At 59.0% G+C, this 26,084-nt stretch overlaps 2 protein-coding genes and 1 long non-coding RNA gene across 7 annotated transcripts; 2 read left to right on the top strand and 1 right to left on the bottom strand.

Moving 5' to 3' along the window:
• Nucleotides 1-1,372: 1,372 nt before the first annotated feature.
• PDLIM2 (PDZ and LIM domain 2) lies at nucleotides 1,373-15,740 on the top strand. 4 transcript variants are annotated; one of them, XM_047759527.1, is made up of 10 exons: nucleotides 1,373-1,666; nucleotides 3,057-3,151; nucleotides 3,901-4,052; nucleotides 6,185-6,254; nucleotides 6,371-6,522; nucleotides 6,642-6,720; nucleotides 11,277-11,350; nucleotides 11,598-11,743; nucleotides 13,279-13,396; nucleotides 15,148-15,740. In XM_047759527.1, the coding sequence occupies exons 2-10, from the start codon at nucleotides 3,059-3,061 to the stop codon at nucleotides 15,323-15,325; spliced, it is 1,062 nt and encodes a 353-aa protein (XP_047615483.1). In that variant the 5' UTR covers nucleotides 1,373-1,666; nucleotides 3,057-3,058; the 3' UTR covers nucleotides 15,326-15,740. The 4 variants fall into 4 exon arrangements, with proteins under 4 accessions (XP_047615483.1, XP_047615485.1, XP_047615484.1 ...); XM_047759529.1 differs by lacking the exon at nucleotides 1,373-1,666 and adding an exon at nucleotides 1,770-2,070; XM_047759528.1 differs by lacking the exon at nucleotides 1,373-1,666 and adding an exon at nucleotides 1,770-1,988.
• A 2,893-nt stretch (nucleotides 15,741-18,633) lies between these two features.
• LOC125115494 (uncharacterized) lies at nucleotides 18,634-20,174 on the bottom strand. The gene is made up of 3 exons (XR_007132119.1): nucleotides 19,840-20,174; nucleotides 19,560-19,665; nucleotides 18,634-19,380 (listed from the first exon to the last, which is right to left on the bottom strand). It is a non-coding gene; the product is annotated as an uncharacterized LOC125115494 (long non-coding RNA).
• Nucleotides 20,175-20,287: 113 nt separating this feature from the next.
• On the top strand, nucleotides 20,288-25,092 carry C15H8orf58 (chromosome 15 C8orf58 homolog). Of its 2 annotated transcripts, none has more exons than XM_047759525.1 (7): nucleotides 20,288-20,451; nucleotides 21,601-22,112; nucleotides 22,627-22,806; nucleotides 22,914-23,022; nucleotides 23,150-23,262; nucleotides 23,463-23,569; nucleotides 24,097-25,092. In XM_047759525.1, exons 1-7 carry the CDS (start codon nucleotides 20,400-20,402, stop codon nucleotides 24,206-24,208), a joined length of 1,185 nt encoding a protein of 394 aa, XP_047615481.1. In that variant the 5' UTR covers nucleotides 20,288-20,399; the 3' UTR covers nucleotides 24,209-25,092. The 2 variants fall into 2 exon arrangements, with proteins under 2 accessions (XP_047615481.1, XP_047615482.1); XM_047759526.1 differs by having other exon boundaries at nucleotides 23,487-23,569; nucleotides 24,097-24,338.
• The last annotated feature ends 992 nt before the right edge of the window (nucleotides 25,093-26,084 follow it).

Consider the following 26,084-nt stretch of genomic DNA (forward strand, 5'->3'; position numbering starts at 1 on the left):
TGGGCCAGGCCCTGTGCTAGGCTCTAGCAATGGAGCAATGAACCAGACTAGAACCCACCCTGCCCTCCAAGGAAGCACAGCACAGATTTACACCAGGGGTGGGAGGGGTGGAGGGGATGGGAAGCGATGCGATTCGTACAGCAAGAGGGAAAGCTATGCATGATGCCCAGTTTACACATGGGAAACTGAGGCCCAGAGGGGCTGAGGAACTTGCCTGGGGTCACACAGCCAGGAAGAGGCAGAGCTGGTGTTTGAGGCTAGGTCTGTGTTCCCCCCAGGCAGTGCCTGCCCTAACTCCAGCTTCCTGCTCCCTTGGGGGCTTCCAGTCTAGTTGGGGAGGCAGAACAGGTGAATCAGGCAAAGAGGCCTCACCTGGAGGCCCGGGACTTGTTAGTGGGAGAGTGGCTTACACACAGGGAGGACAGAGGCTGTTTGAGGCGAGGGACAGGGGAGGTAACCGTGCTGGAGACGGGCAGGTCTGGGAGTCCAGAGATGAGACGGCATAGGTAGGCGAGAGACGTGGTGAGGGCACTCCTTTGCAGGGGGAACCCGGAGGGAATGACTCACACCTCAGGCAGGCAAGTTACAGCTGTGCCCACAGGTGTGCTCCCCTGGAAACAGGCCAGCCTGGCGGAGGGTAAAGTCGAGGAGACCAGTGGGAGATGCGAGAGCGGCTCTGGTGGGTCCCCAGGTCCCCAGGGTGAGGGTTGCCAGGTTTGGCTCTGGGGAAAACCATTTGCCAGATGGTTCTGAGCTGGGACCTGGGGCCTCTCCTTGGCAAGTTCTCCCCTGATCCCTAGAGTAGGGGTTCCAGGTGGTTGGCAGAGGGCTAGGCGCTCGGGATGAGGCCCGGTGGTCGTTGTTGGGAGTGGCTGGCCCCGGGCAGGGCGGCAGAAAGGGTGAGTGGAAGGCAGCCAGGAACGGAAAAGGCCTCAGCCCACAAGAGTGAGGGAGGCCCCGGAGGGCGCCGTGTCACCTCTATCCCGAGTCTCCATCTCCTCCTGGGCCTGGCTGGTCGACCTGAGTGGAGCAAGCTCTGCGCAGCCAGAAGAACCGCAGCAGTCCGCGGCTGCGGCCCAGCGAGCGCGCCGGCCGGGCATGAAGGCGGAGGGGCGGCCCCTAGTTTGGGATTTGTGGGTGTCGGGGCTGCATCCGCGCCAGCGTCGGAGCCTGGAGTGGGCGGGGGAGTCGGGCAGACCGCAGACAGACCCTGCCGGCCCGTCCCCGCCCCCGCCCGGCCCCAGGCTGGGGTTAGAGGAGCTTAGGGCCCCTTAGGAGAAGGGGTGGGCGCGGGCGACCTGGGCGAGCTTCGGGGGCGGCAGCCTCAGCTGTCTGCGAAGTGTGGCCCGGCGCCCGTCTCCAGAACTCCTCCCTGCCCTCGGGAAGATGGGGACACCCTGTAGCCTCTAGGGGGCTCTCGGGAGAGTATCCCCGGGCCTCGAGCCGGCGCCGGCCAGGTGGCAGTGGAGGGGCTGGGCTGCGCGGAGGAGGCGGCCTCCCCGGCCAGGGGCGGCGGCAAGGGCGGCCCCGGGATCACATGGGCGGAGGCAGGTCCCGGAGCCCCGAGCGGGCTCTCCCCAGAGTCGGACAGACTGCGGCGGCGGCGTCTCCTCGCCTCGCTCCTAGCCTTCCTTTCGCTCCCGGGCCTGGCCGCCCAGCCCGACAGGTGAGCGGGAGCCCGGGGAGCGCGCCCACCTGCGCGCCGTCCGCACCGCCGGAGACCTGCCCGGTCCGGCGCCCTCGCTGCCCTGCGCTCCCGCGGCTCGCTCGGCGCCGGGACTTCGCGAACGGTCGCTCCCCGCAGCCTCGTCTGCGGTGGGCGCCTCCCGCGAGCTGGGCTTTCTCGTCCCGGGCGCTCCTCCTCCAGCCCCTCAGCCCACGGGTGCTTTAGCTTCGGAGCTTAGAAGGCGCCAGAACTGGGCGAGCCGGGCCGACGAGCCGGGCACCTCCCGGCGACCCCGGCGCGGAGTTCACTGACCGGCTCAAAGGTCTGGGAATCCAAGGCATCTGCGAGCTGCCAGCGCCGACCTGGGGCCCGAGGGAGGGACAGAGACTGGGCCTGGTCAAAAGGTGAAGCCTGCCCTGCGCCCCCTTCCCCAGGCCCCGAGACGCGGGCCGTGGTCCCCGAGTGCTTGAGAAATTTGGGCAGCACTTGTAGTCTGCGGGCCTCCCCAGGGGCAGCCCCAGGGTGGGTGCTGGGCAGGGTGGTGGCCCAGCTTGGCACTGCAGCTTCCTGCCTGGGTTGGCTCCTGACTCTAGAGCTCGAGGCTCAGGAAATCCTACGAGGGCCTGATCTGCAGAGACACTCCCTTACCCAGCCGAGGGGCAGTGGATGAGAGGCCCCGTGGCCCCGGCTCCCAGGCAGCATCAATCAGCTCGCCCTGCTGGCCAGTGCCCAGCGGGGTGGGTGTGCCCAGCTCGGCAGATGAGCCGGTCCTTCTTGCTGGAGCCGCTGGGAGGGCAGCAGACCCCTGGGGGCAGTGGGAAGCCCAGTATTGCCTAACTGGACCACATTGCTCGGGACCGCAGGCAGCGGGGGAGGCCCCTCTCCTCTGAAGACCCTGGCCCCACCTCGGCCAGCTGCCCCGCCCCCCACCAGCCAACTACTTGAAAGTCTGAGGTGGTGCCACCCCTTTCTGTGCTGTCACTTCTGTTCCTAGAGCAGGGAGGAAGTACCTTCTGCTGTCGGTTTGGGGGACAGGAAGCAAGTGCGAAGGGGACTTAGCCTTGATGGTGGAGGAGGGGGAGAGGGAGGAAATGCTGATTTTTACCACCTGCCAGCCCTGCCTGCAAGCCCCCGTCTAGCACCCCGACAGCCTGCCTCCAGGGAGCCGCTCTGCTGGAGATGGCAGAGGGGGAACTCAGAGTCTGACTTCCCAGGGTGGGGGGAAGTGAAACTGGGGCATGCGGGGCGGGAGTTAGTCACTTCCTCTACCCACCTCCACCCACCCCCAGCCCCTGACTGGCTGCTCTAGGGACCTGTCACCCCCTTCTCCTGCCACCTCACAGCATCCCTTTGGGTGGCAGGCTCCATCTCTCCATCCTTTCTCCTTCAGGTATGGCGCTGACAGTGGATGTGGTGGGGCCGGCGCCCTGGGGCTTCCGCATCTCCGGAGGCAGGGATTTCCACATGCCTATCACAGTGACCAAGGTAAGTGCTAGTTCCAGGAGATCGGGAGGTACTCCCCCTCCCCCGAAGTCAGGGTGGACACACCCCCCCCCCCCCCCCCCCCCCCCCCCCCGCCATCCACCCGCTCCTGCTCCTCACAGAGACTTCTTTTTTGCTGTGAAGCCAGAGGCCTGCTCCTGGGATTGTTGGCCCTGGGAGGGCTGGGGCCCCATTGCCGTGGGGATGTGGTGGTCACCTCAGGAACAGGCTTCTAGGGTAGGAAGGGAAGGGGAGCTGGGCCAAGGGCAGGGCCTGCTCCTGTCTCCTTGGTCACCAACCCTGAACCTGCTGGCAGCCATTTTGGGTGGTTGCTCCAACAGGAGCCCCGCACTCTTGGCAGCTTTCCCCTGACCCAGGCCCAGGCCAGGCAGTGTTCACGCAGAGGGCCTGCGCGCGGGCAGCACCTGCATGATTTGATTTGCACGGGCAGGGCTCTCTATCCGAAAGTATTTCCAAGCACAGCTCCTGAAATTCTGCCATTACACGTTTGTTCTTAGGGAGGCCCCTTAGGATGCCAGTGCTGGGGTGGGGGGCTGCCACTCCAGCTTTCGGAGGGGATTAGCTGGTTAGCTGGGTGGACACTAGTTGGCAGGGAGAGAGATATTAAAGGCGGATGCAGGCCAGCTTGGCTCAAACCAGCTCCTGCCTTTCCTGGGCAGGACCGGGAAATCCCTTCTCCTCCATCCCTACCTGAGGGTCACCTCAGACTCCCTGATCCTCATCCCCTACAGGTCACCGAGCGGAGCAAGGCTGAGGCTGCTGACCTCCGGCCTGGTGACATTATTGTGGCCATCAACGGGGAGAGTGCGAAGGGCATGCTTCATGCCGAGGCCCAGAGCAAGATTCGCCAGAGTCCCTCACCCCTGAGGCTGCAGCTGGACCGGTAGGCCCTCCACCTCTGCTGGGCCTGCCAGCATTCTTCCACCAGCTCCCTGCACAGTGGCTGCCCTCAGCCCTGCCCTCCACTCCACCTGGCCTTCCCAAGCCCTTGGGGCTCATGTGCGAGAAGGTCCCCGTCCCTGGGGCTGCCGCAGGGGGGCTGAGGGACGTCCCTGTATCCAGCTGGATGTGTGGTCATAGGCAGGGCAGGCTGGCATCAGCCACCCGGACGCCCAGGTTTAGCTAGTTCCCAGGAGTGTGGGGTACAGGGCATGGGCATGAAATGGATCGAAGAGCGGAAAGGTGCCCCTAAGGCTGGGTGTGCAGGGCCTCCGCCTCCGAGAGGGGAGGGGAGGGCCTTTGTTTGGACCCTGAAGGGTGAGGAGTTTGAGGGCTCACTCCTTGTGGAGCCCCTCTGTCGCTCCCCATTGCCTCTCTGGGCCCCGCTGGTGAATGCCGACTCTCAGGCTTCAGCCTGGAGGCCTGGCTGGGGGAGTACAGGTATTCCCCCCCCCCCCCCCCCCCGGGTGGAGCCTCCCGGTGAATCACAGGGCAGGAATGCTGGGAGATCCCCAGCCAGGAGAACCCTCTGGGCGGGCCTTGAACCTGAGTCAGGTACCTCCTGCGCCTCTGCCACCGCCCCCACCACCAATCTCTCTGCACCCTCGGGCTCCAGGCCCTCTCCCCCCACCACCGCCCTGCAGGGCTGCAGAAGCTGGCTCCCTGACACTCTCACGGCCCTGCCCCCTGCAGTGACTACTTCGTGCCTCTCTGGCGCATGAGTGTTTGCAGGAGTGGGACCCAGAGGAGGAGGGTGGAGAGGAGCTCTTGGCATCTGGGAAGGGGACCAACATCCACCAGAAGCCCAATGGGGCGGGGGAGGGGCAGGGAGCTGCTGACACCATCACTTCCTCTCTGGTGCCTCTTAGACGGACGCCCCCACCAGGGAGGGGGGCCTGGCTGAATACCCCCAGGCCTCCAGCTCCACGTTGGGTAGGTTAAGGCTCTCCATTTCTTCTTTCTTTTGCCCAAACCCCTCCTAACCTCGGGCAGTCCCCCTCCCCCAGGAGACCTCTCAGGCACTGGAGGCCCTGTGGCAGGAAGCAGTGCTCTGGGCGGAGCCAAAGCCCGAGCTCCCTTCACTGTCCCCAGGGAGGCTGTGGCTGGTGTGCTGGTGGTGACTGAGGTTCCTGCTGACCTCTCTCCAAGTGGCCAGACATCCAGGAATGGGGTATTGGGTATAGGACAAGGCGGGCTCCTTCCTCACCCTCAGCCAGCCCCCAGCTCTCCAGGGGCCTCCTTTTTGAGGTTCTAGCTCATTCCACGGGGAGGGCTGGGATGGGGGCGGGGGTCCCTGGGGAACTGGAGATGGGGGAGCCTCGGTGATTGGAAGGGAAACTGGGCCGCCTTGTTCTCTAGGTCCTTCAGCTGCCTGACACCCCCCTGTTTGATGGGGGAGAAACCTTCTGAAGGGGCAGGGAGGGAGCTACCCCAGGGTGGAGCTGGTGGAGGGGACAGGCCTCTGGGGAGAGGGGGCAGCTGGCATGGCTCTTGTTGGCCTTTAGGAATTTGGGCAACTCACACTCCCTCTCCGGGCTTCGGTTTCTCCAGGGGTGAAAGATAGAGTATTGTTTACATGCAGGCAGCAGTCCCCTGCCAAATCCATCTGCAAACGGAGGCTGAGCAGCGACAAGCTCTGCCTGAAATGCCCACCTCCCCTCCACATGAGGGAGAAAGAAAGAAAGGGAGAAAGAAAAGAAAAGAAAAGAAGGAAGGATGGAAGGAAGGAAAGAAAAAGAAAGGGCGAGGCCAAGCCAGGGAGGATGGGTGATGATATGAGGAGTTTTTTAATTAAACTGAATTTATCAAACTGTTTGCTGAAATTATGTCCTTTCTACTTTTTAGTGCTGAGTTGTCCTTTCTTTTAAGAAATGCTGGTGGTCATTGAGGATGGTTATTTGTTGTAAATTTGGCAAAGTTAAAAGTTGGCTCCCTGTGTCCAAATGGCTTGGACATTTTTCCAATCTTCAGGACCCACTGTGGGAACAGTTGGAATCTACAGCCCTGACCCGCTTGGCTGGGGGCGGGGGGGTCCAGGACCCCGGTGACCCTGGCCTCCCTCTGTCCTCGACGCAGGTCTCGGGCTGCCTCTCCTGGGCAGACCAATGGGGAAAGCTCCATGGAGGTGTTGGCTACTCGCTTTCAGGTAGGATGGTGCCTCCTGCTGGGAGCCCTGCGCCCTGCAGTCTGGTCAGGGCTGGTGGGGGAGGCCCCCTCCCCTGCTCTTCCTGGCCCCGCCCTGCCAGTCCCCTCTCCCCACAGGGCTCCCGGAGGGGGCACACTGACAGCCAGTCCTCCCTGCGGTCTTCCTGCTCCAGCCAGGCTTCCCTCAGCCCCCGGCCGAGCAGCCCCTTCTCCACCCTGCCCCCAACCAGCCCGCACACCCCCGCTGGAGAGGTGGTGACCAGCCACAGGTGAGCTTGCGCTGGCCACCAGGTCCAGGCCAGCCTCTCAAAGTCTCCGTAGCTGGGTTGAGGGGGCCCTGGGTCAGCTTGGGGGCACCCAACACACACTGTCCATCTCCCCGTTTCAGTCTCCAGAGCCTGGCACACTCGCCGGGACCCGCCACGGCTGACCACTTGTCCTACGGGGGCCGCCCCGGAAGCCGACAGGTGAGGAGACTGAGGGAAGCAGAGCGCCCCCCTGGTCCCGGCGGGCTGCTCCTGGTGTCCTGCTGGCGCCCCCTGTCCTGGAGAGGCCACATGTGGCTGGTCCCACCTGGGCAGCGAGGGCCTCCGTCTCCTAGCAACAGGCACGCTCCTCTCCTGAGCTGGGAGGCCAGTGCTCTGGCAGTGGGTCACACTGGCTGCTCCGGGCCGGCCAGTCCCAGGTGGCCTTCTACCTCTTACACCCCCACTCGCCGCCGCCTCCCCCCTTCCTGTTGGCTTCCTCCCCTCTCTCGTGTTGCTCTTGGGCCAAGACCGAAATAGTTTTGCTGCTGTTGTTGGGAAGATTCCCTTTGGCTCTGGCTGCATCTCTTGAACACATTCCTCCCCATTCCAAGCCCCATGCCCGCCCCCCACTCCCAGCCCTCACCCCCCTTCCTCCTCCTCTGACTCAGCCCCCCCAAGAACCACCAGAGAACCACCAGCCGGACTGTGGTTCCGACTCACGTTGCCCTTGGCTTCCTCCGTCTGTCCCACCTCCCTGCCCTGGCTCCCCCAGACCCCCCTCCAGGTCCCACTGTCCACTAGCGACAGCCAGCCACCCCCACCCTCCCATGGAATTTCTCCTCCCTCTGGCTGGGGAGGTGAGGAGGGAGGTGACTAAGAGTCCTGGGCTACAGCTGCTGGGGGCAGAGTTAGGGGGGGCATGTCCAGGCTTTAGGGTGAAGGGGATGAGGCCCAGCTGCTGAAATCCTACCTTTGGGTTGATTCCGCATTTTAGAAAGCAGAGCCTCTGGAAAAGGCTAGGGAGGGAATTAGGAACTGGGGGCTCTAGAGGAGGAAGGAGCCAGGTCCTCCAGGGGCTGCGTGGTAGGGCTCTCTGGTGATGGCCGTGGACCCTCCCTGCAGCCCCCCAGGCAATGTGGGCATACAGATGTATGCCTGTGATGAGATCTGGGTCTCTAAAGAATTTAAGATGTAGTTGCAGAGATAAGATAAACACACAAAACAATTTGGGAACAATTAAGCCCCGAACAGTATGGTCTTAATTAAAAAAGCAGGAGGCATTCTGGGAGGGGACAGCTGAGTGTGGGCTGGGGTGGCTTGAGAAGGCTTGGTCAGGAATCCTGCAGGATGTCAGAGGTAGGATGGGGCAGGTTTTCGAATAGAGCTGGGGAGCTGGGAAAGCAGTGGACCGGCAGGGCCTTCTCTGGGAGAGCCCAGGGCTGACACCAGCTGGGAATGAGCTGGGTCTGCCCTGGCCTCCTTCCTCTCGGTATCCATGACCCCGGCAAGGCAGGGAGGTGGGTGGTACAGGGAAGCTCTCAAACCAGCCACAGCACCTTGGAACTTGTTAGAAAGGCAGAGTCTCAGGCCCCAGCCTCGCCTTCTGAGAGCAGACGCCAGGGTGCGCACAGGGGTGGGGGTGGGGGCACCCATCTGAGTCCTAAGGAGCCCTGGGGTTCTGATGCTCACACAGACGTGGGGACCACCCATGGGGTGTAAAGAGGAGCCCTAGGCAGGGAGGCAAGGAGACCTGGGTTAGTTCCACCTCTACTGTGTCCCTTTGGACGAAGCCCTCTTCCACTCTCTGGGCCTCGAGTCAGACCCGAAGCTCTGAATTCCCTTCTCTGACCCTGAGGCCCCTGGTCATTCCTTCAGCAAATATTTGTGGAGCAGCTGCTTTGTGTCAGGCACTCTTCTAGACTCTGGGGATGCACGGGTGGAAAAACAGAGAAATTCCTCACCCGGGGAAGCTTGCATTCTGGTCTACAGAGGAGCCTGTAGGATCATCGAGTCCCACTGTTCCCTCTGGGGTGTCACCTTGCACTTGAGCACCTTAATCACTCTGAAAAGTCCTGTGAGAAAGAAAGTTTACTTTTTTTCATTCCCTAAACTTGTTTAACTGCAGCATTTCTCCTGGCATCCCCCCTCCCCACCACTCACTTATTCACATCCCCCAAACACGTTTTGACAGGTGTTGGTCGGAGACAGCTTTTTTTTTTTTTGTCTTTTTATTTTTTAAATTTTTTTTCTTTTTGCCACTTCTGGGGCCGCTCCCGTGGCATATGGAGGTTCCCAGGCTAGGGGTCGAATCGGAGCCGTAGCCACCGGCCTACACCAGAGCCACAGCAATGCGGGATCCGAGCCGCGCCTGCGACCTACACCACAGCTCACGGCAGCACGGGATCGTTAACCCACTGAGCAAGGGCAGGGACCAAACCCCCAACCTCATGATTCCTATTCAGATTCGTTAACCGCTGCGCCACGACGGGAACTCCTTGTCTTTTTTTTTTGTCTTTTTGCTATTTCTTGGGCCGCTCCCGCGGCATATGGAGGTTCCCAGGCTAGGGGTCGAATCGGAGCCGTAGCCACCAGCCTACGCCAGAGCCACAGCAACGTGGGATCCGAGCCACGTCTGCGACCTACACCACAGCTCACGGCAGCACAGGATCGTTAACCCACTGAGCAAGGGCAGGGACCGAACCCGCAACCTCATGGTTCCTAGTTGGATTCATTAACCACTGCGCCACGACGGGAACTCCCTTTTTTGTCTTTTTAAAGCTGCGCTTGCAGCACATGGAGGTTCCCAGGCTAGGGGTCAAATTGGAGCTATAGCTGCTGGCCTACACCACAGCCACAGGATCCTTAACCCACTGAGCAAGGCCAGGGATCGAACCTGCCTCCTCATGGATGCTAGTCAGATTCGTTTTGGCCTAGCCACGACAAGAACTCCTGAGACAGCTCTTGATAGGCAGGTGATAAGCTTTTTGGGACCTGGAGGTGAAAGATCACTTCTATGAAGGCGGGTGTCCCTGCGTGACTGGGGGGGGGGTTCCTCTCCACCCAGGGGAGGTGGTCTGGCAGGAGGAAGGGGGCCGAGGAGCTTATGGATGAGGTGCCCCACCTCAGACTGCTGTAGCCGTGGCCTTGCCTGGCCCCTGGGCTGGCTGAGGCCGCCCTGGGTTAGAGTGTAGGACATCACCTGTCCTTGCAGAGCCCTTCTAGAAACCTCCCTGGACAGTCAGAGGCTTTAGTGGGCAGATTCGAAGTGAAAACAGCCTCTCTCCCACTGGCTGGCATGAGCGGGGGCAGCCCTGCCTTCCCTCTGGGCTGGCCAGGGCCCCTGTGCAGGGCACATGCTGGCCTGTCCAGGACGTGAGATGGGACCTGGTTCTTGAGCACCTGGTGCTGGCCATCCTTCCTGCGGGAACAGTCTCACCAGCTGTCGGTCAGTTGACCAACCAGGCACCCAGGAGCCCAGGCGTGGACTCCTGGCCCTGCCTCCCACTCCCTAGGTGGCTTAGACCAGCCACTTTGCCCTTCTGACTCTTAGTCTTCTTACCTGTCGAGGCTCAAGAGCAGAAGAATGTCGCTAGAGCAAGAGGGCCAGTGGGGTGAGGGTCTTGCTTTTTTTTTTTTTTTTTTTGTCTTTTTAGGGCCACACCCGTGGCATATGGTGGTTCCCAGGCTAGGGGTCGAATGTGAGCTGCAGCTGCTGGCCTACGCCACAGCCACAGCCACACCGGATTCAAGTCGCATCTGCGACCTACACTACAGCTCAAGGCAGTACTGGATCCTTAACCCACTGTGTGAGGCCAGGGATTGAACCATCATCCTCATGGATATTAGTTGAGTTCACTGAGCCGCAACGGGAACTCCCATTTTTTTTTCTTTTTTGCTGTTGTTGGAAGTTCTCAGGCCAGGGATCAACCTGAGCCACAGCAGCAGCAATGCCAGGCTCTTAACCCACTGAACCACCAAGGGAACTCTTTAGACTGTTTTTTTAAGACCGAAGTTTCTGTTTTTAGCTTAAGAACGCAAGCAGTTTTTCTGCTTGATTGATCTCATAATTCACCCCCAACTTTGAATTTTAAAATTGAGGAGGAAACTGCCCTCAGCCTGGTGCACCGTGGCAGCCTGCTTGTCTCTGAGACGCTCTTTGCCCGAGAGGGACGGCACGAACTGAGCAGGGGCTCTGCTCAGGGCCCCAAATGGGCCTGGCTCCCCAAGGCTCCAGGGGCAGGACCAGACCTCCCACGGCAGCTGGCTCAGGGGAGGGCCCAGTGTGCACAGGGAGACACGACCTGCATGTGGCCCCGGCCCTGACTCCAAGAGGGGTCCTGGCCCTCTGGTTCCTTTTCCTCCGTGTAAAAGGGTCAGCGTACTTTCTTTCTGCTTGTTCTGCCCATCAGGCCCCCGTGTGCAACATCTCTACAAACACACCGTGTGAGGGGGCAGAAGGACACTCTTGATGGCTTTGCAACCTCATCTTCATTCTGCCTCTGGCCCGGTCCCGAGGGCTGCGCGCTCACGCTCCCAGAGCCGCAGTGCTGGCCTCCCTTCTCTTTGGGACCCAGCGGAGGCAGTTGCAGGCAGTGGCTGGCAGCGGTCCACGGCCAGGGTAGGGGGCTGCTGGTCACCAAGGGCCGGGGGGCCCTCTGGTGTTGGGCCTGCAGAATGGCCGGGCTTGGCCGCCCAGATGGGTGTGCTGGCCCGGCCCCACGCCTGCCCGCCCGCCCTCCCACTGACTCCTCCCCTGGTGCCTCTCCCTCCCGCAGGCCGGCGACTGGGCTGTGCTGGTGCTGCCGCCACAGCCTTCCCCAGGTCCCCGTTCCTCCAGCCCCAGGCTCAGGTACCAGTGGATTTCTGTGAGATGGGGAGGGGGGGCGGGATCTGGGAGGGCCTGGGAGGGGCGAGAGACAGACCGGCTTCCTGGAGAGGGCTGCGGGTCCTGGGCTGTCTAAGCCTGGTCAGCTTTCCCCTGGCCCCCTAACCCTTTCCCCATCAGGAACTCTTTCTCTGCCCTCACACCCATCCCAACCCCCCACCTCCCCAGAAAGGGACCCTCATTCCTGGCTGCTTCTCTCCCCTCCCCTCAGCGTGGCCTCGGAAGGGGAAAGCCACCTCCTGAGAGAGGACTCCGAAGTCTTCAAGATGCTGCAAGAAAATCGGGAGGCCCGGGTGGCCCCCCGGCAGTCCAGCTCCTTTCGGCTTTTGCAGGAAGCCCTGGAGGCTGAGGAGAGAGGTGAGACCCAGGGGATGCCGGAGGGGAAGGACGCCCCCCCCATACCCCAGCCCCCTGACTGGGCATGTTATTAAATTGGTATTTAAGTGTCCCTCAGAGCAGGCACTGACCTGTGCCAGCCAGAGCCCCCGCACTAAAGGAGCTTACGGTCCAGGAGGGGTTACCAGGGGTGCTGGCTGGGATGACGAGACTGCCAAGGGAACAATAAAGTTGGTGGTGGGCTTGGATCTCCAGGGAGGGTGTCATGGAGGAAGAAGGGTTTGACTTGGCCTTTGAAGAGAGATGAAAGAAAGATTTAACAAATGGCCTTAAGGTGATGTCGGAGCAGTGTGGAATGCGGAGGCAGGAGCCAGAGGGCTTGGGGTGTGGGAGCAAGAGGGCAGTGGGCCTGTCCCATGTCCAGCATGGAGGGTGGCCATGGAGGTGAAGTCCTGGCTGTGAAGCCTCGCACACCAGGCTGAGGGGTGTCCCAACCCAGGAGGGCTGGTTAAATAACACCAGACAGTGTGTGAGGTGCCGAAGTGAGCCACAGCGGTGCAGACTTTCACCAGCCGTTCAGCTGTTCACTCGACAGGCGTTTAGTGACCCATCTGATGTCCCAGACATGTGCCACGTGGCAGTTGAAGGCAGTCAGGACCCACATCTGCCCCCAAGGAGCTCTGTTTATTGTGCAGACTGGCTGCACAGCTCCTAAGAAAGTAGATGGTGTTGCAGGAGATTGTGTGTGTGTGTGTGTGTGTGTGTGTGTTGAGGGCATTGACCTCACCCAGGGGAGAGATGAAGAGGCCAGCCTGGGCAGTGGTGCAGGGAGGGAGAGGATGGCACAGGTATTTGATGGACAGACTCATCCGTACCTGGTGGCTGGTGCAACTCTGAAGTTTCGCTCCTGAGGGTGTTCAGAGAGGGCAAGGAGAAGGGGGGAAGGTTTGGAGCAAATCCTGTCCATCAGGACCTAGAGGCCTCAGCAGGCCTGGGAATGGGGCACAGGGAGGGGCGGCGGGGTGAAGGCAGTGCAGACGGTGACTTTACCCCTGCAGTCTCGGGGTGTCCTGGGGATCACTTCTGCCCGACAGCATGTGGGCTTCACCTTAGCCTTGTTCCAAGGCTCAGGCACAGTAATGCCCAGTAATGCACATAAAAGCTCTCTGAGAGCTGTACAGAGGTACCATGGTGCTGTTATTATCTATCATTACCATCTCTTAATATCATCACCACTGGATCATGAGAGGAAGCGTCTGCCTGGCCTGACGTGTCAGACACAGAACAGCTCAGGCAGCCTGAGCTTGGGCTAACTCAGCCTTGAACGTGTTTCCTGCCTTTGACCAGCTTCGGCCAGGGATCTGGCATGATGGCTTCCTTCTCCCCTGACCCTCCTCACACCCACGGTTACTTTCCCGTCTGCTCCTAAGTGCGCCTTTGAGGCTAAGCCTCCTCCGGAGCTGTGCTGGAAAAGGTGGGGTGGGCTTAACAAATACAGCCGGGATGCTGCTGCCACCCTGAGCTCTGATGTGTCTGTCTGTTTCCCTCCTTGCCAGGTGGCACGCCTGCTTTCCTGCCCAGCCCACTGAGCCCCCAGTCCTCCCTGCCCACCTCCAGGGTGCTGGCCACCCCACCCAAGCTCCACACGTGTGAGAAGTGCAGCACCAGCATCGCGTGAGTGTTGGCGGCTCACCCTGCAGGGCAGGGCCCTGCTGCTCTCGGGAGGGGCCTGTGGGGCCCTGGGAGAGCCTCTCCGCAGTGGATGTGTGATGGGCACCTCAGGTGTTATTTCAGCCTTCTTAAGATGCCTGTGCTGCCTTCTTCCTGCTGCATCATCTCCTCCCGGATTTCTTCAGCCCCTCCCCAGAGGAGGAAGAAATGCTATTGCTTTTGATTTTTCTCCTAAAATCCCAAAGCCTCTGGAGATCTGCCTCTGGGTGAGGTGCCTCCTCCTGGAAAATGTTGCTTGTACCCCCTCCCCCTCTCCCTTTGGAATGGGATGAATTTTTCCAGAGGTAGTTCCAGTTTTCTCAGTGGGTGGCATTATAATGCAGCCACGTTCTCTAGAAAAGTGAACCCTTCCCCCAGGTAAGTTTCTTCCATGCACAAGGGCCAGGGTCAGATGAGTCATTTTAGGCAGATTGCTAGCTTCCATGGGCTTCAGGGTTTCGTCTGCAGACCTGCCATGCAGGCCCAAGGAAGGGGTCCAACTTGATGGTTCCAAAGCGTAGCTCCTGGGCCCCCGAGAGGGATTGCAGGGCCTACCTCCAGAGCACCCTCTCCAGAAGGTCCCTGGCCCCAGAACTTGCATTTCCAATTCATTCTCAGGTGAGGCAATGCTGTGGGTCCTGGCCCCTGGGGCCACACTTTGAGAACCATTGCTCCATTCTCGGTCCAGAAAACCTAGGATGGTGCTTGTCTGCCTTTGTGTGGGGGAGGAACGACTTTTTATTTATTTTATTAATTATTATTTTCTTCTTTTTAAGGCCACATCTGCAGCACATGGAAATTCCCAGGCTAGGGGTCAAATGTGGTGTAGCTGCCGGCCTATACCACAGCCACAGCAATGTGGGATCCGAGCTGTGTCTGCGACTTACACCATAGCTCACAGCAATGCCAGATCCTTAACCCACTGATTGAAGTCAGGGATGAAACCCATATACTCATGGATACTAGTTGGATTCTTAATCTGCTGAGCCACAATGGGAACTCCAGGAATGAGTTTTTAAAAATTAGGGTCTTGGGGAGTTCCCTTCGTGGCGCAGTGGTTAACGAATCTGACTAGGAACCATGAGGTTGCGGGTTCGGTCCCTGCCCTTGTTCAGTGGGTTAACGATCCGGCATTGCTGTGAGCTGTGGTGTAGGTTGCAGACGCGGCTCGGATCCCGTGTTGCTGTGGCTCTGGCGTAGGCCGGTGGCTACAGCTCCGATTCAACCCCTAGCCTGGGAACCTCCATATGCTGCGGGAGCGGCCCAAGAAATAGCAAAAAGACAAAAAACAAAAAAAAAGAAAAAGAAAATTAGGATCTTGTGAGTTCCTACTGTGGTGTAACAGGATCGGCGGCATTTTGGGATCACACTGGGATATAGGTTCGATCCCCAGACCAGGCACAGTGGGTTAAGGATCCGGTGTTGCCGCAACTGCGGCTCCGATGGTGACTACGGCTTGGATCTGATTCCTAGCTTGGGAACTCCATATGCCTGGGGATGACCAAAAAAAGGAAAAAAATTGGGGTCCTGGGGGTGCGGGCTGAAGGGTTGTTAAAGTGAGATTCCTGAGGGCAGGCTTGCAGAGGCAAGTGTCTGAGGTTTGGGAGCCTTTCTGGCGCCTGACTCTCAGAATGGGAAGAGTGGCATCCTGCCTGGTGCTCTGTGTCTCTCTCTTGCCCCGCAGGCTAATGGCTGTCCATTCCCTGTCCCCACAGGAACCAGGCTGTGCGCATCCAGGAGGGGCGGTACCGCCATCCCGGCTGCTACACCTGTGCCGACTGCGGGCTGAACTTAAAGATGCGTGGGCACTTCTGGGTGGGGGACGAGCTGTACTGCGAGAAGCACGCCCGCCAGCGCTACTCTGCACCCTCCACCCTCAACTCCCAAGCCTGAGCGCCAGTTGCGTGTTCAGAACCCCTCCAACCCTGCCCCACCGCCCTCTGCTCGCACCTCCGTGCCAGGGCCCAGCCAATAGCGAGTTCCCATGGAAAGGCCTTGCGGGGTGGGGTGGGTCCCTTTCTCCTCACTGAGTGAGGCCAGAGGCTGGGACCTGTCTGTGCTGTGGGCGAGGGCGGCCTCACCTCACCTCTGCTGGATTCTCTCACGTCCCCCTGCTGGACAGGCTCTGCACCAAAGTCTGAAGTGGATGCTGCATTGGACATGTTTGTGCAACAGGAGTTAAGCAGGTTCGGACATGGAGATAAGCATCTAGAAGGAGAGGGGTGGGCCAGAGGCTACAGGTATTCACGGTGTAATGTTTTCGACGTATGAGCTCTATAAATATATACTATTCAGTGGACAAAGTAAAGACGGTGCCCCTCTTTCCTCTCCTTCCCTGCCCCAGCCCCTGGGGATGAGCTTCTCCCCATATTGGGTGGAGAGTCTTTATATATATAACGTTTTCCCTTTTATCTCCCCTTCTCTCAAACCCTCACCCTACCAGATGCTTCGCCACATGACACGCCCTACTGAAGAGGCTTGCTCCTTTTAGCCATGCTCTTCCTGGACCCTTTTGTAAAGATACCTGTTTTATTGGGATGATCCCTGGTAGATGAATGAGGTTCTCACTGGGAGCCTGCAGAGGGGAAGGGATGCGCAAGGGCTGGCAGCAAACAGGAGATGTCCCCCGAGACCCCTTCCGTCTGTTGCAGACAGCATCTGGCCCTGCCAGCACGGGCTGGGCTGGCACGCTGTGCCTCTCGCTGCTCAACTGGGTGTGGATGCTGCCAGCCCTGCTGAGTTCCCCAGAGCTGGATGGGGGGAGAGAGGGCCACATCTAGAGGGCCTCCTACACTTGCCCAAGCATGTCTGCACCCCTTTGAAAAAAATCACCCTCAGGAATACTCTTGGACAGGACTGTGAGTTTGCTTTGCCTGGAGAGACAAGCCAGCAGCGCCCTCCCCCACCCTGAGGACTGCCACCCAACAATGGCTTCACCTTCAAGTCAGGGTTGGTCTGCCGGCCCCTTCCCAGGGAGCTCCAACTGGCTTCACTGGTGGTTGATTTGAAAGCTGGTGCTAGGCTTGCCTGCCCTAGGGATATGTTTCAGTCAGGCAGGGGACAGTGGTCAACCCATCACCGCCAGTTCTAATCTCAGAAGACATTTCAGAAGGGTGCACAGGTGCCACTGGGTGCTCCAGACCCCTCCCCCCTCCACCTCCTCTGTGGCCCCTGTCAGCCTGGAAGAAAAGAGCAAAGCAGGGCTTCAGTGGACATTTTGGGCTGTCTGCCTCTTTTTAGAAGGAATCCAGGTGGAGACTGCCTGCGTTGCCTCCTCAGGCACCTTGCTATAATTTACCCCTTGGTGTAATTGCCTCACCTTTTGCCTGGATGGCTGCCTTTATTTTCATAGGAAAGATCAATGCTGGCTGTGGTTCAGGAGCTGTCAGGCCAGAACTGTTTGTTCCCAAGTGGGATGGGCTCCTTGGCGCCACCTAGTGTCAGGTGTAATTACCAGCTGGGGTGAATGCTCACAAAAGGGGACTGTCAATTTTTGGGTCCTGGAGCAGTGGGAGCATGGAAAGACAAAGCACTTTGTTGGCTTTCCTAAAGAGAATTGTCAAGGGCAGTGACTGAGCTGCCATAAATGAATAATGGCATGAGATGGTGAGCACAAAGAATCCGGTGAGTTCAGAGCAGGGGCCATGGGTATGAGAGGATGAACAGGACATGGACCGACGGAGGAGGGAGATGCAGAGTGAGGGGCTGAGTGCAAGTGGAATGCGCAGTTTAGGGCAGCGGCTGAAGGGGATACTGAGATAAGATCAGAAAGATGGGAATCTTGAGTGCCAGAAGATATGGTTTGAACTTCACCTTGAGGCTCTGGGGACACTTGGAAAAAATTCTCAACAGGGAAGTGACAGGTCGGAAAAGGATGAGTTGGCATATTAACATGTTCAGATCCCCCTCAGTAACAAACCCTGGTGGGCCAGCAGTGTTCTAAAGAACGGAGGACGAATGGGAAGTGGAAACACACGTGAAACACGTAGGCCAGCGAGCTGCCGAAGGCCTTTCGAAGGCTGACCGGGTTCAAGGTAAAATCCACATGTCTAATTGTGGCAGCCAGCTTTTCTCCCTGGGGCCCAAGGGTTTCGTCATCAGAGCTCGCTACTGCCCCAAAGCCAGCCTGAGCTTGGGGACCAACTTCATTGGAAGAAGGAGTTATTAGCCAATCCTTTTTGTCAGCAGAGAAGCTTGGGGGTAGCCTTTGGTCTCTGCCTCCTGCCTTCAATTTCACCCAAGCCAGCTGTGAGCACCCACCTGCTTTGACTCAGACATGCTGGGGTGGGGAGGAGGCACTGCCGCACCATGTGGCTGCAATTTGTCCAGCACAGTGCCCCCTTTCCTTTTTTCTGTATTTGGGGGAATAACTTCAGAAATGATGATAGATTCGAGTTAGAAGGGACCCGAGAGAGCTTCTGATACAGCCCACTTCTATTAGAGATGAGAAAATGACTTTCCCAAGGGGACACCGCTAGATAATTCTCAAGTGCTTTAACTCTGATTTTCATGATTCTGAGGTAGGTACTGTTGTCATCCTTGTTTAGATAAAGAAACCGAGGACAGGGAGGATAAGTCACCGTCCAAAAGCTCCTAGCAGTAAGGAGAGGGGGCTGAGACTGACTCCTGGGTTTCCGGCTTGCACTGGGGTGCTCTGTCTCCTCCATCACCGGAGGTAACCTTCCAGGCCATAGAGGAGGTCACCACAGCTTGCAGCCACCTCTAGTCTGGCAGGAGCTGCCCCAGGCTCTCGGCTGTCGCCCTTCCTCCCACAAGCTCAGTGCTGAGCTTGCAGGAAAGGTGCTTCCTGCAGCTGGGACTTCCTCATGGAGGGTAAGAGGCAGCCGTGTCCCTAGCCTCAGCCTGGAGGATGACTGCTGGGGCCACCTTCTGTCTCAGGAACTCACAGTAGCTGCTCACCCCTCAGGTAGGCAGTGAGGGGTGGCTGTGCAGCCCCTCCCCTTCCTTCATTTAAAGGGAGAAGATTCTCAGATTCCAGAAGTTCTCAGTGGAAATGAATCTGACTTGCATCCATGAAAATGCAAGTTCGATCCCTGGCCTCGCTCAGTGGGTTAAGGATCCAGTGTTGCTGTGAGTTGTGGTGTAGGTTGCAGAGGCAGCTCAGATCTGATGTTGCTGTGGCTGTGTTGTAGGCCGGTGGCTACAGCTCTGATTCGACCTCTAGCTTGGGAACCTATGCATGGTTCTATGCATGGGTGCAGCCCTAAAAAATAAAAATAAAAAGTTGGAGATTCTCCTCTAGTAGGACGGTGGAGGTGGTCATGTGGGGCCTCAGGGCCCTCTGAGGTAGGGGGGTAAATGCCTGGCCCAGCAGGCATGGGGCTGGCAGTCAGGGCAGCAGAGGGCAGATGGGGTGAGCCCCCCCAACTGTGCACATCTGCATGGAGAGGGTGCTTGGGGTGTGTGTGTGTGTGTGTGTGGTTTGAGCCCACACAAAGGCTTGTGCTGAGACACCGCATTCCTGCTGGCTGGGCTTCCTGCTCCAGATGCATTCCTGCCCACAGTCACCACAGAGACTGCTTGGAATCTGGCCCCACATTCTCCAAATTCAGGACAAGATGTGGCAAAGGTTCCCTCCCCTTACCTCCCCACCCTCTGACTTTGGAGGGAGGAAGCCACCTGACCCACCAACCCTCCTCCCTTCCGACTTGCACAAAGCAGTTCCCCCAGGGCCAGTGTGCTCAGTGTCCCTCTCTGTGCCTGGGAAAGAGGAACGGGGGTTGCTGTCCAGGAGGACAGGGCTGGGAGGGGCGGCCCAGAGGAGCCACGGCTAGCAGGGCAGGGCTTGGCTTGAAAATCCAGGTGTGAAGATCAATTCAGGCTCTTGGCTCGCATTCTTCCCAGGGCCTACTTGTAGGCCTGTTCCCCCATCTCACACAGTTACAATCTTGTTTGTGGTTCTCTGATGTCGGCTCCTGCTTGGGGTGCTGAGAAAGGGTGGGAGGGAGGAGGTGGTGGCAACAACTGTCATCTCTCTCCCACTGAAAAGCCACTTGCTCCCAGCCCCAGCCCCCACCCCCAGAGGCTCAGGTGCAAGTTTGCACGTCCACGAGCTCCCTTATCTCCCTCCCTCAGGGTCATGCCCGGATTTTTCCAGCCTTGTCACCTTCCTCAGGAGGCTGAGGTTTCCTTAGGGGCCACCAGTCCATCTTGTCACAGGCTGTCTCACCTTTAGCAGCTGCCTGGGCTCCCATTGTGGGGGTGGTGGAATCCTACGGACACAAAGAGAGTGGGGTGGGGGTGGAGACAGGGAGCCCGCCCCCCACCCCCAAGCTTTAGGGTACCCGGGTGAGGAAAAGAGGTGGGACGAGGAGGGGATCCAGATCTGGCTCAGGACACAGGAGCTCTGCAACTGCTGGAAAGGATTTCCCTGTGCCAGGACTCACTTCCTCCTTTGATGGAGCCTAGTTTCTGAGTGGCGGAGTGACTTGTCCCAAGGCACACAGCTGAGAGCGCAGGGACCCGGGGGTCTAGGGCAGCGCTCTTCCCACCGTTGGCACGTGCGCTTCCATTTCCTTACGCGCTCGCGTCCGGTCGCCGCCGCCCCGCACCCCCGCCCGCCTCCATGTCGGCGGCAGGAAGACAGACCCTGTTTGGGAACTGAGGGCCGGGTGACCCCGGGCCGCGAATCCGACAGCATCCCCAGGCAGAAGGGAGCGAAGGACAGCAGATCGGGTCCCGCTCCCCGCCCGCACTAGGGGGCCCCCAGGCCCCTGCCCTCTTGGCGTGCCCACCCCGCCCCGCGCCGCCCGAACACCTGCGCACCCCTCCCCCCGGCCGCCCCTCCCCCACCCCGCTGGGAGGGTCCCCGGGCCGCGCCCAGCCCCGGCCGGACGCGCCAGCCCAGCCGCCAGCCCGACGGCGGCGCGGGGACGCCGGCCGGGATCGTTCGGTCCGGCGGCAGCGGCCACGGCCGGGGCGCCGCGTCGGGGCCAGGATTGGGGCCATGCTGGGCCGGCGGCGCGTCTTCGCCGTGGAGCCGCTCCACGGCGGCCGGGGTGAGTGGCCCACGCCCGGGCCGGCCGGGGCCTCAGGCTAGGAGCCGACTCCCGCACCCCTTGGGCCCCGGTCGGCGCTCCCCGCCCTACCCCGGCACAGGCCGCCCGAGGCGCCCGACCTCGTTGCGCCCTCCTCGCCGCCTTCCTTAGGAAGGGCTGGGGGACCTCGTCTTGCACGTCGGAGACCCGTGGGCTTTTGGCGTTAAATTGGCCACCACCTCCGTCCTCCCCCCCCCTCGTCCGGGTCCACTTCCCTCTAATTCCCCGTCTGGGTCCTTCTCCGCCCTGCCCAGCGAGTAGTTCCGAAAAGCTCCCTCCGCGGCGGCGGACTCCTTTCCAAGGAGCCGCGCAGGAGTGGACTTCCTGGCCGACTTCCTCGCCCAGAGGAGCCTGCATTGGCATCCAGCTCTCCCGAGTGGCCGGCTGTGGCCGGCTGGGAGACGAAGGCGGCCCTCCACCTCTCCCGCCTGAGTTTCTGCATCATTACAGTCGGGGAGCTCAGATCCTAGATCGAAGGAGAACCTGACACAGGCAGGGAGGGCTGTGGGATAGTGAATGGGGGAGCACGCTGCTTCTCCTCTACTCCCCAGCTCCTTTTCTTCCGTTTACACTTTTTTTCTTCTGATTCTTCACAAAATCGCCTGTTTCTCACTTAAAAAAACAAAAGTCCCAAATGGTTATAGCGATTTTTATTTTTTATTACCCTGCCCTAGGAATGCCAGGGTGGGCTTCCTCTTCCATCCTAATGCCAGTTTGGACTCAGGCTTCTCACTTTGCACCCCTTCCCCGCTCCCTGAGGCCGCCGCACAGTCATACTCCTCTTTGGGGAGCCACAGAAGAGGCTGAGGCTCCTTAATTTTGGCTCAGAGGTCTTAGGCTGACCCCAGGGGTCTGAGCACAAGGGCTCCCAGGAAGACAGTGCCCAACCCCTGGAAGGAAGATATCGCTAAGAATCACTCTGGCAAAGAGAACCCCATCCTAACATCTCCCAGCCAGGGTTGGAGAGAGATCTGGGTGGGGCTGTGTCTGACCAGGCTCTTCTTGTCACCAGTGGCCCAGGACACTCCTCCCCAGGGAATGCCACAAACTGCCAGGAATGCTGGGGGTGTTGGGGACAGCCTGCCCAGCCTGATGACACTCTCCTTGCAGATGGGACTGGCGAGGACCTGGCACGTGGCTGTGTAGTGCCTGGAGTCACCAGCACCTACAGACGGATCCCAGACGCTGCTCTAGGGTGCTCGGCAGACTCCTGGAATGGGGATGGCAGGCTGAGAGGTCTCAGGAAGCAGGTGCTGCTTCTCAAACCGACCTCCCAGGACTCAGGAGTGGAGATGGCAGTGGGAGAAAGCTCCCTGGCCACCTCACTGGGCCTTTCTCAAGACTCTCTGAGCTTTGAGCCCACGGGGAGCCCTAAGCCCCAGGCCCTTGGTGTCATGGAGCCTCCTGCCCACTTTAGCCGGCTTCTGGCCAGCCGGAAGCTGGAGCAGGTGCTGGAGCGGTCCTGCCAGCTCCCGACTTCCCCTGCCAGCTCATCACAACACTGCTGCTGCCAGAAGCCGCCCAGCAAGCCTGAGAGTGAAATGCCCCTTTGTGGAGCAGGGGGACAGGAGGCCACCAAGGCAGAGAGTGACCTAGAGGCTGGCCTGGAAAAACCAGAGGTGGTGAGTGCCAACTCTCAAGAGTGGGATGGGAGTCTCCACTGTGGCGCAGTGGGATCGGCGGCATCTTGGGAGCACTGGGATGCAGGTTCGATCCCTGGCCTGACACAGTGGGTTAAGGATCCAGCATTGCCACAGCTGTGGCATAGGTCTTGACTATGGCTTGAATCTGATCCCTGGCCTGGGAACTCCATGGGCCTCGGGGCGGCCAAAAAAGAAAAAAAAAAAAAAAGAATGGGATGGAGGATGGAGTCCTCCCCCTCCCCAACTTGCTCTCCTTGGAGCTCTCTCAGGGTGGGGTGTAACTCACCACTAATTGATGGGTTGTGTGAGAACTTCACCTCACCTGGCTCCCAGCTGTATGGAGCTGGGCCGGTCCGGGGCCTGCCTGAGTGGCTACTGGGAGGCCAGCTAGGTGTGTGTTCTTCCTCTTATGTATCCTGCCCCCATCTGCTGGCCCCTGAGGGTGGGAGGCTGGTTGGGTTCGGAAGTCTCCCCTCTTCACTCTGTGCCACAGGTGGAGGGCTTGGGGCCTGAGGCCTGGGCCTGCCTTCCTGGGCAGGGTCTTCGCTACCTGGAACACCTGTGCCTGGTGTTGGAGCAGATGGCAAGGCTGCAGCAGCTGTGCCTGCAGCTGCAGACTCAGAGGGCCCTGGGGGTGAGTGAGCTGTGGGCGCTCAGGCAAGCAGGCGGGCAGGTGAGTGGGGAGGCGGAGGAGGGGTGGGACCCCCAGAACCAGGATGCCCTTCAGAACAGCCCTGGCCTGCTAGCCAGGCCCTGAGGGCCCATCTCTACTGTGCACAGGATCCTGAAGAGGAGAAGGAGTCGGCCCTGGCCCCTTCACTCCCACCCTCTCACACCCCAGGCAGTGAGGTACATGGGCCATGGGAGCAACTCAGCCAAACAGAGACAGGTGAGGGGTTTTGTGTCTCCCTCTGTGTCCTGCCTGCCCAGGGCCCCACCAGCAGACCTCCTGAGCCCTGGGCTGGGCGGGTTGCTTCCTGTTTCTGGCCTTGAGTAATCTGCTTCTCTTTCTGAAGGAGCAAAAACAGCTTCACCCCTAAAGGCAGGCGCGCCCAGTGCCAGGCCTCCCAGGCTGTCAGAGGCCCCGGCAGAGCCAGCTCATACCTTTCCATCCTCCCAGGGACACAAGGTAGGGGAGGGATATACGTGGGGCCAGGTGGCAGGATGGGTGGGGATGCGTGGATACCCTGAAGGCTAGAAAATGAGAGGATTCCTGTTTGGAGCAGGTGACTTGTCCTGGCTGTGATGACAGCTAACTCTGGGAGCTTGGTCAGGGGTATGTTGTGGGGAGGGGCTCTGGGTGACCCCCCCCCCCCACCCTCTGCTCAGCGGGATCTCTCCCACTGGAACAAGGTCAAGGTCCTGCTCAACCGGATCCGGTGGAGGAGCCTTCGACCTGCTGGACCCCCTGCCCCTCCTGATGGCCCTGCCCCCAGGTGAGTCCTGTGGCCCAGCCCAGAATAGGGCAGAGGGAGAAACCTGATGAAGTAGGCTGCTGAGATTACACTGCCACTAGTTTCCTTTGTCCCTGCAAAATTTGAGAGACATAGACTTGGAGAGAGTGCTGGAAGAACCAAAAAGCAGTTAAAGTGCCCCATCTGCAGATAGGAGGATGAGGACTGAGCAGGGGAGGGACGTTGTTTTCCCAAGGCCACATGGTGAGTCAGTGGCAGAGCCAGGACCGGAAGATGGGAAATCCTCATGTCAGCCCAGCAAGCCCTCATTCCTCAAAGCTGAAACCTAGGTCACCTCCCCAGGTTTTCCCAGGAGAGCAAGGTAGGGTGTACAGGATTCTGAGGTGGATGCTGGGGGATCGGGGTGGGGGTCTTTACTGAATAATTCTCAGGGGGAATTATCCATGTCAATGACTATCCCCAGGTTTCTCACGACGCTTGGTCAACTCTGGGGCATCGCTGCCTTTGTTTCTGCCTCCTAGCCTAGTGCCTCCTTTCTTTCCCCCCAGGATTGCATCAGGTGACCTCCCTGACAGGCCTCCGTGCCACCCCCTCCGGAAGACCTTTATGCCATCATTAGTGGTTAAGAAGCAACGAGCCAAAAACCTTTCGGTGTGTTGAGACCTCTTGGTGCAGGCAGGGACGTGACCCCGGGTCAGCGGAGTGCAGTGAAGTCCTCCTCCTCGCCCTTTGCCCTGTTGCTGCTTCGGGACACTGCCGGGAAAAGCTGCTGACCTCACCCTCCTCTCTGAGGCGAGGGCTGAGTTTCTCTGAGCAGCCGAGGAGCCCTGGGCCCCTGCGAGGCCTCAGGTGCAGCAGCTCTCAGGCTCCTCCCTGACTGCCAGAAATCCCTGGGCTTAGGCAATGTGAACTTATTTATCTGGCACCCATGGAGTGTGTTTGGCACGGCGATCTATCGGCACCCAGCATGTCGCAGATGTATATTTATGCAAAATGATATATATGTATATATCTGTGGGACTGTCAGTGTTGTGAACTGGCTGGATCCAACTGGATCCAACCATCTTTCTGGAATCATGCACTCAAAGAGTCGGTCTTCCGGGAGTTCCCATCATGGCGCAGGGGAAACGAATCTGACTAGGAACCATGAGGTTATGGGTTCAACCCCTGGCCTCACTCAGTGGGTTCAGGATCCAGTGTTGCCGTGAGCTGGAGCTGTGGTGTAGGTCGCAGACACGGCTTGGATCTGGTGTTGCTATGGCCCTGGTGTAGGCCGGTGGCTACAGCTCTGATTTGACCCCTGGCCTGGAACCTCCATCTGCTGTGGGTGCGACCTTAAAAAAGAACAAAAGAGGGAAAAAAAAAAAAGTCAGTCTTCCAGGATGAAGTGACTGCAGAAGGATGGAACTGACCTTCATTCCTGAGTGGACACTTACTGAGCTGGAGTCCTGCCTTCCTTCTCATACTGCGTGGGCAGCCCCACCGAAAGTGGGGTCCAGTTGTTAGCTGCTCTAAAGTCAATAAAGATGCAAACTTGGTGGAAAGGAAAGTGCTTTATTTTGGAGGCCAGCAACTGGGGAGGAGGGCAGATTCATGTCCAAAGGTTGACTCTCCCCGCTGACAACCAGCAGGGAAAGACTTTTTTTTTCCTCCCCTCATGCCTACACCTGTGGCTTATGGAAGTTCCCGGAGCAGGGCTTGAATCCAAGCCACAGCTGTGGCAGTGCCAGATCCTTTAACTCACTGCCTCAGGCCAGGGGATTGAACCTGTACCTCTGCAGTGAACTGAGCTGCTGCAGTTGAGATCTTAACCCATTGCCTAAGCTCTCTGACAAGAGCTCTTAAAGGGGAGTTTCCGGGGTGTATAGGTGGAGGGAGGGGGCTGGGTGCAGAAACAGTATGGTCAGCTCTGACAGTCATCCTGAAATTGGTCCTGCAGTGTGGACTGACCAGCGTCATCTTAAGTACAGTTAATCTTCAATTCTAGGGTCGGTTTATTCCTATTTCTTTGAAGCTAGTTCTTGGAATTGTGGCAGCTTATGTCGTGGCTATGGCCTGGTAGTTACGTAGTTAAGTTCTTCCACCTAATGAGGGTTTCAGTATCTAAAAGACAGCTGGAAGGATATGGCTCAGAATATTATCTATAGCCTTTGAGGAGGAACTAAAAGTCCTTGGCTTTCTTTAATGGGTAAACCATTGCTATTTGGCCTTATTTTCCTCTGTCTGTATTTTCTCATGTCTCTGATTAAACTTATCCTTTGGCCAAAGTATTTCTACAGACAAAAGCAGGTGGAAGACATGGTGGGAAAGGACCATAGAGTTCTGCTCTGTTTCACCAGACCAGGACAGAGCGGGGCACTCCCTTGGCCAAATCTTGGCCCTGAAGACTGTGCCAGAGATGGGAGGGTCAAGACAACAAGCAGAACAGCAGAGTAATCTTCAAGGTCTCTTCTCAGCTGCTTTACTCCTTACTAGCCTTTCCATATCACAGCTGAAACCAGGGGCCAATACTAGCCATTAGACCTTGACAAAACCC

Source organism: Phacochoerus africanus, chromosome 15 (assembly GCF_016906955.1).
Source record: "Phacochoerus africanus isolate WHEZ1 chromosome 15, ROS_Pafr_v1, whole genome shotgun sequence".
Taxonomy (NCBI): domain Eukaryota; kingdom Metazoa; phylum Chordata; class Mammalia; order Artiodactyla; family Suidae; genus Phacochoerus; species Phacochoerus africanus.

Coding starts and splice junctions, on each gene's coding strand:
- C15H8orf58 (XM_047759525.1), top strand. CDS start 20,400: ATGCTGGGCCGGCGGCGCGTCTTCGCCGTGGAGCCGCTCCACGGCGGC. Junction 23,023..23,149: donor ACTCAGCCAAACAGAGACAG/GTGAGGGGTTTT, acceptor CTCTTTCTGAAG/GAGCAAAAACAGCTTCACCC. Junction 23,570..24,096: donor CCTGATGGCCCTGCCCCCAG/GTGAGTCCTGTG, acceptor CTTTCCCCCCAG/GATTGCATCAGGTGACCTCC.
- PDLIM2 (XM_047759527.1), top strand. CDS start 3,059: ATGGCGCTGACAGTGGATGTGGTGGGGCCGGCGCCCTGGGGCTTCCGC. Junction 6,255..6,370: donor TGTTGGCTACTCGCTTTCAG/GTAGGATGGTGC, acceptor CTCTCCCCACAG/GGCTCCCGGAGGGGGCACAC. Junction 11,744..13,278: donor CCTGGAGGCTGAGGAGAGAG/GTGAGACCCAGG, acceptor CCTCCTTGCCAG/GTGGCACGCCTGCTTTCCTG.